The sequence below is a fragment of the Phoca vitulina genome, unplaced genomic scaffold (genome assembly GCF_004348235.1).
Source record: "Phoca vitulina isolate PV1807 unplaced genomic scaffold, GSC_HSeal_1.0 scaffold21, whole genome shotgun sequence".
NCBI lineage: Eukaryota > Metazoa > Chordata > Mammalia > Carnivora > Phocidae > Phoca > Phoca vitulina.
The window spans coordinates 12,760,707-12,779,491 of NW_022589724.1; the positions used below are offsets into that span (position 1 = coordinate 12,760,707).

The 18,785-nt window shown below is 34.6% G+C and overlaps 1 protein-coding gene across 10 annotated transcripts in view; it reads right to left on the minus strand.

Moving 5' to 3' along the window:
• Nucleotides 1-6,250: 6,250 nt before the first annotated feature.
• The window catches only part of PTBP3 (polypyrimidine tract binding protein 3), a 122,506-nt gene continuing 109,971 nt past the window's right edge, over nucleotides 6,251-18,785 (minus strand). For all 10 annotated transcript variants that reach the window (XM_032418227.1, XM_032418225.1, XM_032418224.1 and 7 more), the window contains 6 exons: nucleotides 16,318-16,457; nucleotides 15,838-15,871; nucleotides 13,192-13,284; nucleotides 12,094-12,310; nucleotides 8,953-9,030; nucleotides 6,251-8,806 (listed from right to left, as the gene is read on the minus strand). In XM_032418227.1, coding sequence (XP_032274118.1) covers nucleotides 8,674-8,806; nucleotides 8,953-9,030; nucleotides 12,094-12,310; nucleotides 13,192-13,284; nucleotides 15,838-15,871; nucleotides 16,318-16,457 — 695 coding nt within the window. In that variant the 3' untranslated portion in view covers nucleotides 6,251-8,673. The remainder of the gene's footprint in view (nucleotides 8,807-8,952; nucleotides 9,031-12,093; nucleotides 12,311-13,191; nucleotides 13,285-15,837; nucleotides 15,872-16,317; nucleotides 16,458-18,785) is intronic.

Consider the following 18,785-nt stretch of genomic DNA (forward strand, 5'->3'; position numbering starts at 1 on the left):
TGATCCTGGAGTCCCGGGATCGAGTCCCACATCGGGCTCCCTGCTCGGCAGGGAGTCTGCTTCTCCCTCTGACCCTCTCATGCTCTCTCTGTCTCATTCTCTCTCTCAAATAAATAAATAAAATGTTTAAAAAAAAAAAAAAAAAAGAATCTTAATGACGAGAAGTTTTGCCAAGCCTTCCGTATAGTCTCTCAGGATGCTAGTGAGCTGGGGGTCTTTCTGGCTTTTCTTGATGGAAATATATTAAGGGATTAGATATCAAATAGCCCACAGGATCAGGTTTATAGTTGCAAAAACAAAACTATTAATGCAATCTTTTCTGAATGAGTTGGGTGTAAAACTGTTCAAAAAGGTAAAATTTACTTGAAAAGTTTGTGCTTTTTGTTTTGTTCTCGGTAATACTTTTCCTGTAAGTATGCCATGGTCAGAGAAATGCCATAAATATGTGGGAGGGTTGCCCTGTGAAACCCAGTTCATGGTATCTTGAGTACTTTATAACAAGGTCTTACTTACCGGGTAGAATAATCAGCTGACTTAAGAAGCAAGGAGAACAGTTTAGAGCTCCTTGCTCAATTACAATCATTTTTCAAAATCCTTTTTTTTTATAGACTTTATTTTTATTTGACAGAGAGAGACGCAGCAAGAAAGGGAACACAAGCAGGGGGAGTGGGAGAGGGAGAAGCAGGCTTCCCGCTGAGCAGGGAGCCCAACACGGGGCTCGATCCCAGGATCCTGGGATCATGACCTGAGCCGAAGGCAGATGCTTAACGACTGAGCCACCCAGGTGCCCCAAAATCCTTTTAATTGAAGTATAACATACAGATAAATGTACAAATTCCAAGTGTACAAGCTCAATGAATAATCAGAAAGTAAACTCTCCTGGATAACGGGTACAAGGGTTAAGAAACCAAACATTAACCACACACCAGAACCTCTCATACCCTCAATTACCTCCTTTCCAAAGGTAACCACTATCCTGTTTTTGAACATAATGTAAATAGAATTATACATTATGTATTCTTTTGTGTACAGCCTTTGTTCAACATCACCTCTGAGATTCTTCATGTAGCTTTTATGTAGCTTTATTATATTCTTTGCGTAACTATCAAGTATTTCATTATATATCATTATGAAATCTATCTCTAATAGTGTGTGTCCTAAAGTTTAATTAATATAACTAACACCAGCTTTCATTTGATTAAAGACAATCTCTTAACAGGGTCTGCATGGAACATCAGAATTCACTTTTCTGGTCAACTATACTTTCTTTATACTAGCACAGTTGGAAGTTCTACATCTAAACCCAATGGCTTACAAATGCAGTAATTCCAACAAAATTATTAGAACTTTATCCGTTCAGCATAAATTGTTTTGATAGAAACATATAGTGACCAATTTCCAAAAGTCAAAATAGGACAACAGAAAAAAATTGATAATGCAGGAACAATCACTCAAATTGTAAAGAGTTTAACACTTTGAACTATTCTTAAGTTCGTTTAAGTCCCAGTTCAATCAACAAATATTGGTCATTAAAAATTGCACACAGCTTGTTTGACAGTGTCCTTTTATTCCTTCAACTGTTCAAGTAATGGTATGTCTTAGAAATGATCACTGCTCTGAAATGGTTCATTTCTAAAAGTGAAGAGTAGATAATTATTGCAGTGTATGTGTTCCTACATATTCATTATTAGCTATAGGACAGCTTTAGCCGTTATGTATTCTGACTAGAATTGCCTAGAGAGGCCTCATGATTCATTTTGGGGGCTTCCTATTGGAGGCAAGAGTTCAAAATGATTTAGTTTATGGATTGAGGCTAACATTCCACACTTACACATACCTAAAAAGTAAGGCAATCATGTCCTTAACTCTTTGTATCTTTCCTGGCACCTAGCTCAACTGCTGGTATAATCAGTACTTGGTGAGCTGAATGAATAATCTTTACTAAATAGAGCTATGGGGTGAATTGTGTCCCCCTCAAATCCTTGTGTTGAAATCCTAAGCCCCAATATCTCAGAATGTGACTCTATTTGGAGACAGGGCCTTTAAAGAGGTAATTAAGGTGAAGCGAGGTCAGGTGGGTGGGCCTAATCCAATTATGACTGGTGTCCTTATAAAAAGAGAGATGAGGACAAAGAAACAGAGAGGAAAGGAAAGACTGTCAAGGCATAGGGAGAGGATGGCCTAGGCCTATAAGCCAAGGAAAGAGGTCTCAGGACATCTTGATCTTGGACTTCTACTCTCTTGAACTGTGAGAAAATACATTTCTGTTGTTTAAGTCACCTAATCTGTGGTACTTTGTTATATGAACACTAGCAAACTAATATGAATAGCAACTACATTTTTTAAGAGTTCTCAAATTTGCAACTTGTAATTACATTTTTAGCTTAAGTTTTTCAGAAGTAGGTAGGCATTTTTTACCCTTCAGCAAAAACACCCCCAGCACTATGCAATGTCTTCAAATTGGTTTTGGTAGTTTTCAGAAGAGTATATAAGCACCTCAATTCTGTGTACAGACCTTCAAGATCACAATCTTCGTAATAGTTGGCAGGATAGAACCCCTAGGGGCAATGCTGGGTACTGGGTAATACCAAGGAGTCCTGGGTTCTAGTCCAGACTCTACAACTGACTATCATGTAACCTTGGGCCAGTCACTTCCTTCTCTGCACTGCTGATCTTTAAAAAGTGGAGATTGAACTAGGTAGTCTCTTAGATCCATTTATTTCAAACCTGTATGACTCAGTGATGGTTAGAAACCCTCTGCTATGTAAATAAGCATTTCACAGTTAAGGAAGTTTATAAAACCTCGTATGGCTGTAGTTATTTCATCTTTTCCTGATAAAAATGCTTCTTACACTGAAAAAAAGTAATGACATTTATGGATACAACAGATTTTGCAGGCTAGTCAGCAAAGATCAGCAGTGGTTACCTAACCTTATATTCCATGAAAAATAAACTCCTACTTCCAAAAGATCCTAAGCAAAAGAGTAAAATAAACTCCAACAATCCAGTAACTCTTTAAAGAACTTAAAAATAGAACTTTTGTCTAACGAAAAGCAGTATCTGGCAGCTGGTAACTGTGTTATCTTTTAATTAAAAAGAACACAAACCTGGTCTGAGATCACACCTCATGTTTCAAATTTATGCACACTCATCCCATAGGAAAGCCAAAATCTGAACTGGAAAAAGTGTTCCAACTCTTGTTTGGCAATTGCGTTTATATGGAGAGTGTGTGTATGGTGGGTGGAGAGAGACAGATACACAGACAGGGAGAGGGAGAACTCACACATGTGTCACTGTTTACTTGTACTAAAGGGAGAGGATCACAGAAGAAGTTGCACTGTAAGACGATCAGAAAAGCACTTTGCTTCTCAAAATAAAATCATTCCTTAATTAGAAGGGGGGTTAGCAGACTTAGGGCTTTGTCAGTTTTTAAAGTATGAATAACTGTTTACTATTCCCTCTATGACAAGTTTAGATGGATGGTTAAGAAAAAGAAAAGAAAGTATGACATCGTTAGAATTACAGGTAAGACAAGAGGAAACCCAAAGTACAGACACAAGAACACGGAAAATTTTAAGAGAGTACAGATGTCATGACATTTATTAAAAGGCATGCTACAATGCTATACTTGTTAGGAAAAGAGATTAGAGATTATCAAGTAATAGTCAGCAAATATACAAACTGAACGAAAATGGAATATACTGTAGAGTACAGAAGCTTGAATTAACCATGCACTACGCATTTAGAAAATATGTTTTTTAATATTTTATCTTCTCTTTGCATTTATAACATAATTCACTTAAACAATCACAGAATCCTTTTCTTCCAACACCACAAACTGTGTTACAAATGAAAGCTGGTACTGCTGCTTATCAAAATATACAAGACAATTGATGTTTTATATAAAACCACTTTATATGTTAACTTGTTCCCAAAAACCTTTTTTTTTTTCCTTTTTTGGCCTGGTTAAAAAAAATGTTGTTACAAATATTTACAGCATTTTCTACTTTTAGATGAACATTCTTACAAACTGAAAAAAGGGAATTTTATGAACAGACCACATAAAACACAAGACAATGTCAGAGGCTCCTAGCTGTGCTATTTTTGTTTTTCTTAAATACAGTACTGAAAATGCCCATCAAACCCTTGTCATCCTAATCCGTTCTGTTCACATTTATACTCCCATTTTCTCTAAGTAGTCTATTCACCAATAGGAAATAGAAAGTAAAGGCCGCTTTGCACTGGGTCTTCTTTCAGAAAGGAGCTTGGGAAAAAATGCTTAATGAGAGGAGTTAAAACCAGAACAGTAAGTCTTTGGTCAGAGCAATGAGGTGACATTTTGATGCAAAACTTTGCTTGGTCAGCAATCTATAATTAGTACTTTTTGGATGTGGGATGAATTTTTAAAAGATCTGGGTAACAATGGTAAGGGGGGGAAAAGGCCAGAGCATATTGTTTTTTTTAAATGACATCAAAAATATCTATTTAAATATCTGTTAATACAACTACTACATAGGTTCAAAAACTGAAAATTAACACAACAAAATCTGTTTACAGTGCTGACTTAAGCTTGCTATATAAGCAGCTTTCAATCATGACTATTATCACCAAGGTCACTGGACCAGACAAATATCCCTGTTCTCTGGAACATATGCCTCAGGTTACAAAAACTAAAATGACTACCACAAAGATGTAGAGCAGCTCATTCTTGGACCTGCACAATGCTGTAGAATGAATATTATGTGATAAAGGCAAAACTGTAACTGAGACTTCATTTATACAGTTACAATTCTTTGCTTGTATGAATAGTCTGTGGGATAACATTCTTTTAAAATTATATAGTACATATTTCCTGAAAACCAGAATACTGATACTACCTTAGTCTCAAATAGGAAGAAAAGGTCAATTAAGACTACTGAAGAAGGCACATAAACTTTGGTCCTGTTTTGTTTTCCTCCCTTTATAAAACCCCCCAAACTTTTTAGTAATTTTCTACTTTTTAAACCATTCATAACTAACTGTTAGAATTTGCTGTGAAAAAAGACTGCAAATAGTCTTATAGATAACACAGCTCTTTTGAAGGACAGCTGAGTTCTATTTTCTTCAAAGGAAAACTTTTGTGCAATCTAAACTGTATTTCTTTTAGCACAATAGAATATTTTAAGTCTGGCAGTTTTATTCTTGTTAACAACTGATCAAGACAAAGGAAAGGCTAAGAAAAATGCTTTTACGCATAGTCATGCTGTCTTTTTGGTTTTAAAAATAGCAGTACACATTGGTTTTTGAAGAGACAGACTGATAGTTTGGCAAATGTAGGGTTTTTAAGTGAGTCACTGGGCGGGGGGGTGGGGGGGGAACACATACTTTTGAGTTTGTCATCTTTTGTCCAAAAATATTTAGTGGGAACAGAAATTACATGATAATATATTCACTATATAAATTTCACTGCCTAATGACATAGCAGCTTTGAAATGTTTGTATGAAAATGAACAGAGACATTTATGAGAGTTAACTTTTTATCATCTGAAGTAGAACCAATGATCACCATCCTAGGAGGAGCCAAAGAAGGTACTGCTCCCATAAGGAATTAAGCAGGCAGAAATTCTGTCTCTAAAAATTGTGAGATCTGTAACTTTTAACAATAGAATCAGAAACATTACTAAAAATAACTGATTACAAATCTTAAACGATTTATGTCATTCTATAGGAGCTATTGGGAATTCTGATACTCTCCAGTAAGTTATCGATTAAGATATGAAGATACTGGGTCATTTTTCTGTTCGTATCTCACACAAAACACATTTTACTGCTATGCAAGTTATTTAAATCTCAAAGTAAAACTTTTTGGCATAAATTGCTACTGCTGAACGTGTACTGCTATTTTTTGAAGACCCGAATATATATACTTTGTGTAAAAGTCAAGACATTTCCAAAAAGTGATAAGACAATACTCCTTAAAGTAAATAAACTTAAAAATAGGATACTATGACAGCTCAACAGCGAAAACAAACATTGTTCAGAAGATACTGAATAAATGCATGCCAAAACAAAAGTACAAAGATTTAGTTTTTCCACTACCCTGATATTTTTAAATCTTTCTACAGAAACTATGCCAAAACAAATACTGTAGACCTCTATAATTCAAACAGCAAACAACCCAATATGGACAATATCCATGCACTACAGCTCATTTCAGACACAAATTGATGATTTCAAGCATACTATTTTAGATAAGAATATCTCACTTCTCCAAATCTTAATTTGATTTTGTCAATAAATTAAAATGTATGTACTGTGCATATGTATGTACATTAGAAGAGTGCATGTATGTATATATATTTATCTACACACACACACACACACACACACACACACACACCATCCCTGAAAAGGATTCAAATGTTCTCTCTCAGATTTAAAGGCCATTCCCTACTTCAAAATTACATTCAATGCTATTATGATCTCCCTTCTGCTACATTGACACTGAATGTTATGAGAATCATGAATTAAATCACACAGTAATTCCTAACTCAAAGCGAACAAAATAATCCAATTTAATGTGTCACTGACAATTATAATAGTGCCTGTATATTAGGAAAAAAGAAGCAAATTTTGGGAGATTTCTCAAAAAAAAAAAAAAAAAAAAATTTTTTTTCCTCCCCCCTTACTCAAGTGTTTTAGTAAAAACACATTAAGTGAAAAAAAATAAAAACTATATAAATGATTATACCTATCTATTCAGTCAATGCTAAAATGGAGTCATCTGAAAGGTTTCTAAATTTAGTGTCCTCCTTCCTATTCTATCTACCAACTACCTGTTGCTCAGTGTTGAGTGAATTCTGCTTTTTAAGAACCTATAGTATCTTCTGTAGTCTCCAATTTTTTGTGAAAATCTTCCAACATTCAAACTAATGGCTGGAATATAGGAAAGAAATTGAGATCATTGTTTTTAAAGGTGAGATGAGCTACTCTGAGGATCTGAAAACTGTAAAAGGGATGGACAAAAATGACCCCCTTGACAAATTCTGATTTTAAAAAAATCGGATCAAGCACTGAAAAAAATAATTAACAAATGCAAAGTTTCTCATTAAAAAGAAAGAATTTTACATTATAGAATCACTGAAGCAACATTACAACAAATTCTTACACTCAACCATAGAGAGGGACAGAGTATTGAAAAAGGAGCCCACCTTGTCATACTCCATGTATGTGGGCACTCAGTAATGACGTTACATTAACAAAGAAAAGCATGTCACTTGAGTACTGAGAAAAACCAAGTAATCCTGAGACAAATTCTAATGAGTGATAAAGGTTAGACAAGATCCAGAAACTGAGATTGCATTTTATAGTCCCAAACTGGTACGCTGTCAATGACTGCATGACCACTATTGGTCACGATGTGAAGAGGCCTACAGGTGTGCACTGAGATAGTCCCCAAACCATTCACCCTTCCCCACCCCATCTCTGCACCAAAGCACCAAAAATTTGAATAAAAACTATTACTTATTGAAAACCACTTAAAATTGCAATGAAAAAACTTTAAAATCCTTACCAAAACAGGGAAAGAAAAAACAAAATGCTCACCAAGCCCACGATATAGCTTTCAAGATACTTAGATAAAATTCTAACCTATTGTATCATAAGCACATAATAAGGCACATAATAAGAAATTAAGTAAATACACAGTAATTCTGAATAAGTATTAGAGATTATAGTGGTACAAAAAACCCTTGAGATTTTTTTCTAAAAGAAGACCTTACCAAAAATAACTTTTAAAAAATCTGTCAAACCATATGATAGACCTGAATATTTTCCTTAAGACTGTAAACTTTTTTTCTGAAAACAATTATAAAAAAAGTAGTTGTAAGTAGATTACTTTTCTTTTTAAAATTTCCAAGATCATATTACTCAGCAAATGGTGTCATTTTGAAATTTAAACCATGATTTTTCCTAATAAAACTAATAATTAATTTGACACCTTAATAGATCTTGGATTCTATTTAATTTCCTTGGGGACAATTGAGACACTTCATTTCTCCAAAGAGTCTTAAAAAATTGAAGGTGTGTACTAGTCTAAGGAGTGTCTTACAGTGGAAAAAAAGAAACCATTGAAGGAAAACATGCAAGTTTATAAATTTTCTTCCAATACAACCCAATCTGTTTATGTATACCTATTAATATATGCCAAATAATGTAATTTATAAGTGAACATAATTTCCTATAGGGGTTGAACTTCTGAAACATCAAGTTAAAAACTTGTTTTTGTTTTTTTTTTAAAGTCTATATGTTTAAATTTTTCCAAAGTACAAAGGATTTTAGAAATGTTGTATAAGGCTGATCTGGACCCAAACTAAAAGAAAGTCTGTCCTCTTGAAATCCAATTTAATATAGGGAATTAAATTATTGAAAAAAAATTCCTTTCCTGATTTTTTTTTCCTAAAGGTTATTTTCATAGAAACTATGGTACAAAGGAAAAACAAACCTTTGATCACATACTGGCAAGGGGGAAAAAATGGAAAAAAAGAACATCCCTTGATTTTCTGAATATACTTGAATATCAAACCAGAGTTACTTTTGTGAAAGAGGCAGAATTGGTCTTGAGCTGCTTCAGTCTATGTCTGAAGGTTTTACTGAAATTATGGTCCAATCTTAGGAGAAAAATTCACAGAAAAATCAGATTGTAGATTTTGAGAAGGAAACTCTGAGGTGGTGATTTTCTCCAAGGTCATGGTTATGAAGCTCAATGAGGGCCTGGATTGCTTCTTCCACAGATCCCAACTGAATGAGTGCCATTTTGCGATCTTTCCTGAAAATAATGTAAGAAATAAAAAGTATACAGAATTAATTTTGCCTACAATTCTCCCCAACCCTCTAAGACTTCATTAAACTACTTTAAAAATTTGCATAACACATTAAATAATGTTAATGTATTTCTTGAAAGCATGGACTTACTGAAAGAATTTAAAAGCCTTCACTGAACATCCCGCTTCTGTGAAAAGGTTCTTCAGATCATCCACTGTAACGGAAGGGCTGTGAAAACATCACAGAGAGTGTCAACTATCTTAGCCCCAATTCTCCCATGAACCAAAGATTAACTGCTGCAACTGTCAAATCTCCAGAATAGCTCACATTTCAAAGATAATAAAGCCATACAATGAAGACACGATTTGGAAGTACCCTGAAAGATGTTCAAGGTTGACACATACATGTCCTCAAACAATGTAATTTGGTCTCAAATCTTTTGCGTAAGATATGAGCAGGTATATAAAGAACAAGAAAATCTACCTGTATTTCTTTTAAAGGGATAATTACCCATATCACTGACTTCAGTAATTAACTCTCGTATTTCCAAAGCTACTTCTAATATTACCAAAGTTACCTCCCAGTTCTGACTTGTTAGCTATCAACCACCAGAGTTCCACATTTTCAATGGCTTTTAGGGTAATTCTGAATACATGTATGTGGGAGCCAGGTTCTATGATGACTCCCTATTATTACTGCCTCCTAGTATTGAGGCCTTTAGATACTCCTCTCCCATAACGAAGAGATGTCCTCTGTAACCCTTACCGTACTGTAGAAATGACATGTTTGAATTCTAAGGCTGAGAGACATTGCGATTCCCACCCTGCCCTCCTTGAATCATTAACTTTGGAAGAAACCAGCTACTATTTCATGGGGATGCTCAAGCAGCCATATGGAGAAGACCGTGTGGCAAGGAACTGAGGCTGCCTGTCAACAACTAGGTGCGTAAGTAAGTTAACTACTTGGGAAGTGGATCCTCTAGCCCCAGTTAATGAGAGATCCTTAGTCAAAAACACCCAGCTAAGCCATTTCTGGATTCTGACTCAGAGTAACAGTATGAGATAATAAACGTTTACTATTTTGTTAAACTGTTAAGTTTTGGGGTGATCTGTTATGTAGCAGTAGATAACTAGTACAGTGGCCTATCACATGAGGGTCAACTGACTAAATTATTCTAACATAGCAGCTGTCCTATTTCACTAATTTCTTATGAGATGAAAGAAGACTGTATTTCATCTCCTGATTGCCAGTAAGGATGGTGTAGTAGAACAATGAGTCTGCAGGGAGACAGATCTGTGTTCACATACTATTTCTCATTCATCGGTATATGACTTTGAGTAAGGTACTTAACCTGAGACACTCAGTTTCACTGATAAATGAAACTAATGACTTTACTTCAAAGGTTACTATGCATGAATTGACAGAGACAGAATAGTGGTTACCAGGGACTGGAGTATAGAGGAAAATGGGGAATTACTGTTTAATGGGTACAGAGCTTCGGTTTGGGATAATGACAAGAATCTGCAGATGACAGTTGTCATGGCTGTACAACAGGAATGCACTTCATGTGAAGGTACACTGAACAGCACATTAAAAATTGGTGAAAAAGATAAATTTTATGTTATGTGTATTTCACCACATTAAAAAAAGGTTATTATATGGAGATTAAATGAGGTAACACATGTAAGTTACCAGTATGGTGCCCAGGAATTGGTAGATGGTTCAAAAAATATTAATGTCCTTTCCAGGTTGTAACCTGAGACCAGCCCCTAGATAATGTATTTAAGAAGGTAACAATGACAGGAGCCTGTCTCGGTATCTAAGTATGTTGTCCTTCTACCTGACTCCATAGCAATGAGCTGCTCCATTTCTAGATCCATGTAATCTCAAGTTTTTCCTTCAGCGACTCCTCCAGTTTCCTGCCTGGAATGAGGTTTGAGCCATTGCCCAATTCAGATTCAAGGTTCCTTCAGGTAGCCTAACCAGAGACTAGCTGGCAGCCCGAGCAATCCACATTATTTTGAGTGATTATTTTCTATTCCTATTCATCCCCATTCTCATTCTCAATAATGTTCTAGAATTTTACCCTTTCTCCATTCCCTGTCTTTAAATTTCCACACACACATGGGCATATACAACCATACCCCAGATTTTACCCCACCCCTTCCAAAGTTCATTACTCCTTCATGTATTAGATTAAGTTATACACAAGTGCCATCTTCAAAGGTCAAAGATATCAAGAATTAGAACAAGGACTGCATGATGCTTTCTATAAAGGGCCACACAGGAAGTATCTTAAGCTTTGATGGTCACAGAGTCTCTGTTGCAACTATTCAGCTTTGCTGTTGTAGCTCAAAAGCAGCCAGAACTATGTAAATGAATGAGTGTGGTTATCTTCCATGAAACTATTTTTGGAAGGTGAAATTTGAATTTTATATAATTTTCTAAAATCACAAAATTCTTTGCTTTTGATTTCCCCCCCCACGACCATTTAAAAATGTAAAAATCAATTTTAGTTCACAGGCCATATAAAAACGGATGGATTTGACTGGTGGGCTATAGTTTGTTAATTCCTGAGTTAGAAGATGAGTAAAGAACAAGTCTACTACAACACTGCTTAACACAGAGTGGTCACAATAAAGTAATTTTTAGCTTTTAAGTAATTAATATATAAATGGCTTTGCAACTTGTTGATAAATACTAGAGAATCCACTTTTCCCATATTTTTATTTAGATACAAAGTATTTGATTTTTATGTTGGTTAATCCTTCTTTTTTTAAAAATTAATTTAATCCTTTACTTCTATACAAAGAGATGAACAAGTATGTACCAATGGAATATTTCTGCACAAACTTTTCTTTAAAAAAGATTTATTTATTTATTTTAGAGAGAGAGAGAGAGAGAGAGAGAGTGTGAGCTGAGGGAGGGGAAGAGAGAAGGAGACAAGCAGACTCCCCACTGAGTGATGCAGGGCTCAATCCCAGGACCCTACGATCATGACCTGAGCCAAGAGTCAGATGCCCAACCACTGAGCCACCCAGGTGCCCCGACAAACTTATTTTCATGCCCTTTTAAAACTGAGAGATAACTAGTTGCTAATTCCCTATTTGGAAAGAAATTGTTACCTTTCACTTTTGGAGTGTATGACTAGAGATAGAACCTTAAGACATGATGGCAAATAAACCATCTAAGTGACTAGGACAACTGCTACATTAGAATAATTTCAGAGTTTCTACCTCTCCCAAAACATAATTAATCATCTAAATGAATAATAAATAATTAGGTACATACGGAATGTTGGAAAGATGCAGAGTAGCTGATGGTGGAAAGATATTCTGGAAGTTTTTAGAGCCAGGTTTTTTAAAGCGATGCAAAGGACTATTGCTAAAATCCTTGGTCAGACCTTGGTCTTCTTGTCCCTCTCGAGGAAGCTGAACTGCCTGATGTTTGGACAGTGTAGCACGAAGTACTTTTCCATAAAGTCTCTGTCCACTTAGGTGGTTCATTGCTGGTGCACAGGAAGAAAATAAATTTTGGGTATTAAGAGTCACTGTAAAATTTGTCTAAATTATCACAAATTCCTTTTATTTAGTCATTTGAAATTATATTGTCAGTTCTGAGGGTTAAAATGGTTTTAAATTCAAAAACTCTTACATACAGAAATGTATTAAGTGACTTTACTTGACTATAATGAAAGAGAGGCAATCTTAAACAAAAAACAACTATTTTCTTAGCAGAGTGCTAGACAGTTCCACAGTGCACAGAACATAGCAAGTGCTCAGGAAATGGTTAACTGAATAAAGGTAGTTTAATCTCAAGCAACACTTTTTTTTTTTAAGTGCCTAACATGGGGCTTGAACTCACAAACTTGAGATCAAGAATTGCATGTTCTACCAACAGAGCCAGCCAGATGTCCCTTGGGAACACATTATTTTTTTTTAATAAAAAAATCTGAGTAGTAATATTTTTAACAGCCACTGTAAGAATGAACAATAAGGCCATGGAATGCCATTTTCTTGCACCATCATTATGAAGCTTGCCCAAACTTTTAAGCCATGAAATAGTATAAAACTTAATTTGGAAGAAAAACAAATAAACAACAAAAAAAATTAAATAAAACAAGGCACATTTATTAGTTTATACTTAATGGAAAAACCCTAGAGTCAAAGTTCTAAACATCAACAACTGGTTCAAATAGATGAATTTCAGACTTCAAAGAGTAATAAATATTTTTAAATCTTAAACTATAAGCAGGTCCAAATAATAATGAAGACATTTGCATAAGGAGGTACTCTTCAGTAAAATCGTATTCCTATTACCTATAAATTTATTTTATAGAAAATTCACATACAAAAGGGGCAGATTATCATTACTATTAATCATTAGTACCTAGCTGAGCTTGACTCGCATCTGCCATCTGAACCAAGGCATTTTCTTTCTTATTAAACATAATCTTCACTCGATGTACATCACCATATACTCCTAATTGAAAAGAAAAAACAAAACTTTATTAAAAATTTTAATGCCTGTATAATGTTTAATTTTATGAATACATTTTAAGAAGGCTTCTTTTCTCATATTATATATATTCTCTGGGCAATTCTACACATATGAGCCCAAATTTGTATCTCTTCTGTTTCACATCTATTAATCTACTCAACCCTTTTCACTTGGATGTCCCATAAACACTTCAAATTTAGTATGTCCCAAACAGATTCATCTCCCCTTTCCTCTCCCCGCTTCCAGTATTCACTAACTCTGCTAATAAATATTACCATCATCCACATACTTGCTCCAGTGAGACACCTGGGAGTCATCTTTTAATTTCTCCCTTTCCTTAAACTTTTACATCCAATCAATCACCAGTACCCATTGATTTTATGGCTTAAATTACCTCTTATATTTGTCTGCTTCTTCCCATCCTCATTACCATCAAAGCCACCATCATCATTTCACACCTGGACTATCCTAATAGCCTCCTAACTGACCTCAATACAACCAATTTTTCTATTTCTGTCTTTTCCAAAGTGGATCCCATATTTCAAAGGACTGGCAAAATGATTCATTGGGGTGTAGGGGGAAATAATCAAACTCCTATTTATACTGATTTGTTTATATAAGCCAATATAAAAACTACATCTTACTAATTTTTAATATATACATGAAATTACAGGCAGAAGTTTCTACAATAAGAAGAGTATTCTTTTTAAAATTCAGTATATCAAAATATATTGCAGTTTATATGCTAGAGGGTATCACCAATATAATAAAAATAAGACTCTTAAGTAAGTAGCACCATGACCATACTTTGTAATGTGATGAGAGAATAACTGAAAATCTTCGAGGCACACACAAGAGTGCTCGTTATCTTGTGGGAAAGCACCTAAGGGCAACTGAACTTAAGAGATGAATGGTACTTTTAAAATTTAAAACAAAAAGACCAGTATTCCAAGCATGCTGTCCTTCTTAGAAACGACGAGTGGCTAAAACAGATATTCTTTAAAAAATAACACATACAATTTGTTCTTCAAGCTGAGGGTGCTATTTTTTTTAAATGAGTAAGAAATTAACTACTTTTAGAAAGAAATGTACTTTAGCTATTAAAGAGACATGTGAAAATTTATCATTAATACCTAATTTTGTTATTGAAAATTACATGAATGTGTTATGAATAAAAACTTTCACAGTAACTCCAATGAGTATGAAGGATCTCTGTGGGGTGATGAAAATGTTCTAAACTGGACTGTGCTAATGACTGTACAACAATGTAAATTTACTAAAAATCAATGATTTATATACCTAAACTAGGTGAACTGTATGACTATAAATCATATCTCAAAAACTGTTTAAAAAACCTATTATAGACTCAAAATTTTGAAACAATTTTCCATCCTAATAAAACTTTCAAATAAAGAGTACCAGTGAGTTTTAATCCCATTTGTTAAAAAAATATTCTAATGCAACAGTTTTCAACATCAACCAATTTAACAAGAGGAAAAAAATGGAACTTCTCTAGGCAAAGTACAACGAAAATAAGTGGATTAGACTGAAAAATTAGTATCGTAATTAGGCACAGTGACAGTGAAATATTTCCACTTAAATTGCTTAACTTTATGAGCTATCTTTTTTAGTTTTGACAACCATTAAGATCAAGTACTAAAATAAACTGAATTTGGAATCAGATCCGGAAATACTAAATCAAAATGGGAAAGATTATTTTTCATTATTTTTGAAAATAATGAAGCATGTTAAATCATACTTTTCACTGTTAATGTTTTTTATGAAAATTTTTGTCAATAAAAATCTTTAAAATGCTGGATATTACTTATTTTGTTGCTCTTATATTTGTTTGTACATATTATACTGTACAGTAAAAGATGGATAAAGTTTATAAATAATCATATATAAATTATGAGTACATGCTAAAAATTTATTTTTAACTGAGAGAAGAACACTATTAGAAAGTCTGGAAACTTTTTAAAATCTGAATCTCATTTTTTAAAACCTGATTTCATTAGGCCTCTTTCCCTGCTTAAAACTGTTCAATGGTTTCCCACTGTTTTTAGGTTAAAAATCAAGCTCCTTAATTTAGTTTACAAAGCTCTTCATGACCTTGCCCATATTCATCTGTCCAGCTTCAACATATCTCCCCTACACTTTCCACTGGGGGGGGGGTTCCTTCACTTCCACGTTCTAGGAGCTCTCTCACCCATTGCTAGTATCTGGGAAAGGACATTCGCCCTTCTGCCTGGCTAATGCTTACTCATTTTTCACAAGTCAGCTTAAGTATCATTTCTTTTGTACACCACCTTTGATTCCCTCAGCTAAGTTAGGTCTCCCAGCTCCATGTTCCCATTACAATCTCTATTTCCCTTTTTATAAAACTTTATTGTAACTATAATTACTTACTTAGTCTTATTTCCTACTCTGTCCTCAGCGTCAAACACACTACTTGGCAAATAGAGATAATTGATAAATATTACTGAATGGTGAAATAGGTTAAATCGCAGACATCAAAAACAGCAAAGAACTTACCAAACAGGATAAAAAGCCCATGTGGTGTGATAAGCTGTTTGAAAAGGATAACAAAATATAAGTGCCTAAGTAAAAATTTAAAATAAGTTTACTCGTAAAAACAGCAGTTGACTTTAAAGCATTGATTTTATATTCTCCTATATATACTAAGTGATGAACTTTAATAAAAATCCTTGAAACAGGGGTGCCTGGGTGGCTCAGTCGTTAAGCGTCTGCCTTCGGCTCAGGTCATGATCCCAGGGTCCTGGGATCGAGCCCCACATCGGGCTCCCTGCTCAGCGGGAAGCCTGCTTCTCCCGCTCCCACTCCCCCTACTTGTGTTCCCTCTCTTGCTGTCTCTCTCTCTGTCAAATAGATAAATAAAATCTTTAAAATAAAAAAATCCTTGAAACAAACATTTTCATTTGAATACAACCCTAGACCAGAAAGTACTATACCTCCTCCTCGAAGACTAAAATTATAGAAATCTTCTCAACTCACATCAGGATTGAGATTGGTGACAAGCAGAACAGAATTTCCTGGTAAAGCACCAGCCCCAGGAATGGCCATTCTTCCAGTGACAGCAGAGGATGTGATTGTGAGAGGGCCCAGAGCTCCAGGAACAGCTGGGACTGATAATCCTTTTTAAAACATCAAAAGCATTTCATACACTGGTTATCTGGGGAATTACAACACTGGATAGATCTTAAGTAAATAAATGAAGATGAAAGCAAAAATATAGAAGAAAATGTGTCAAAGCTACCATAAGGATATCAAAGGCCAGTTTCCTGCCCTACAGAGTCAGTCTAGGAGTCAAGTTCCTTATTCTTTGACATCATCATACTCAGTACTCTATTATTTGTTTTTATTTTATTATGTTATGTTAATCACCATACAGTACATCATTAGTTTTTGATATAGGGTTCCATGATTCATTGTTTGCATATAACACCCAGTGCTCCATGCAGTACATGCCCTCTTTAATACCCATCACCAGGCTAACCCATCCCCCCACCCCCTCCCCTCTAAACCCTCAGTTTGTTTCTCAGAGTCCATACTCTCTCATGGTTCGTCTCCCCCTCCGATTTCCCCCCCTTCATTCTTCCCCTCCTGCTATCTTCTTTTTTTTTTTAAGCTGGTGCAGCCACTCTGGAAAACAGTATGGAGGTTCCTCAAAAAGTTGAAAATAGAGCTACCATACAACCCAGCAATTGCAGTACTCTATTATTTGTAACACAACGTTTTGCAGAGCAACAGAATTCACTGGTCTTAAAGCCATGAGGCTTTTGGAGGGTATATCAACTGTAAGTATTCCGTTTCTTGAAAGAGATATATTCTAGCACATCCCTAGATACCATCCCTTATGGTAGATATAATTTTTCATTTGGTTTCTACCATAAAATCAGATATATTAAAAAAAAAAAAGCCCTCAGCAGAAGTCATACTTATGACTAGGAAGTATTACATGTTCTACAAATGGACTGTGGCAATGGCAGCACAACTCTGTAAATTTACCAAAAATTACTGAATTGTATACCTAAAACAGGCATGCAGAATACATAACATTCTACATAAGAAAAGCATTTTATAACTTTATAAAGTGCTATATAAATATTATAACCACCAACAACTGATTTATAGAGTTCAATATTCTTCTGTAGCAAGAATTTTCAGAGCTTTCTATTCCCTCAGATATTCCAGAATTATTTCAAATTCTATAATACTGGAATACTGATACTACACACTATGCTAAAATAGCATACTTTTTCAGAAAGTCCCACTATTTGTGTTCTCAGCTTAACTAAAGTAAAATCTCTAGTTTATGTAAAATGAACAAGTTCCTTATGTTATTTATTGATTCTTTAAGCTCAAAATTCCTTATTACAGGGTCTGGCCATTTTGCCACAAATCAAATAATTAAGCTGCAATATAGTTTACATTCAGACTATTCTGCTTGACAATCTAATAAGGTCCTTATTACAATCATCTTGCTGAGTTTTAAAACTCTGCAGACCACTTTCTCAGGCTGGATACTTTTCCATGAAATCTATATTCAGTGGTCCTTCACATGGCCTCTTCCCATGCCTCTCCAATCCAACTCTGCAACTTCTGAGTAACTTCTGTAGGTTTATTATATATTACCAACAGTACAACCTGGCTACGCCATAGGGTGTGAAGTACATATGTATATATGTACATATGTGTGTGTATCTATCCCCCTACTAAAGCTTAAGTCTTATCAACTCAGGAGTCCCCTTTATGCATTTTTTCTTTTTTAACATCTATACTGATTTATACATAGTGTGTGTCAAAAAGAACTATCTAAAATGAAGGAAACCCTATATCACTACTTCCAAATGTTTATCAATTAAACTTTGGGGAGCTTCAAATAAATAAAAATAATGTATAATGCCTTCATTTTAATGGAATAAGTAGAATATTCATTTAATTAAACATACATTAAGATGTCTTAAAACCACCAAAAACATAAAACTTAAACGTCAACCTTATTACTCTTTCCCTTTTAGTCAAACGTCACCCTCTCCATCAAAGAGAGAGTACTTAAAATTCCCAAAATTGGAAGGATAGAAATATAAAAATTAGTGACAGAAAGCAGCTATGTTGCAATTTAAAGTAGAGTTATATTCATTAATCAGCTGGAAACTGGAAATGTAATATGTACACCAGGATTAACACTGCATCACTCTTCTAATCACCAACCTCAGTGTTTTCTTTAGGCACTGGAGAGAAAACCATAAAGAAATTTTTTTCTTTTCCTTAAGTTATGATCAAATTCATTCTGCTTACTATTTGGAAAAGTGAGAAAGTCATTATCAAAATATTAACCAACTGCTATCTCTTAATTAACTCTATTAGCTAAAAAATATATATCCCTTAAAATAAGCAGCATGTATACTCTATGGCAATCCTCTGAACCCTTCAGTGACATAAGAAAGGATTTACAAATA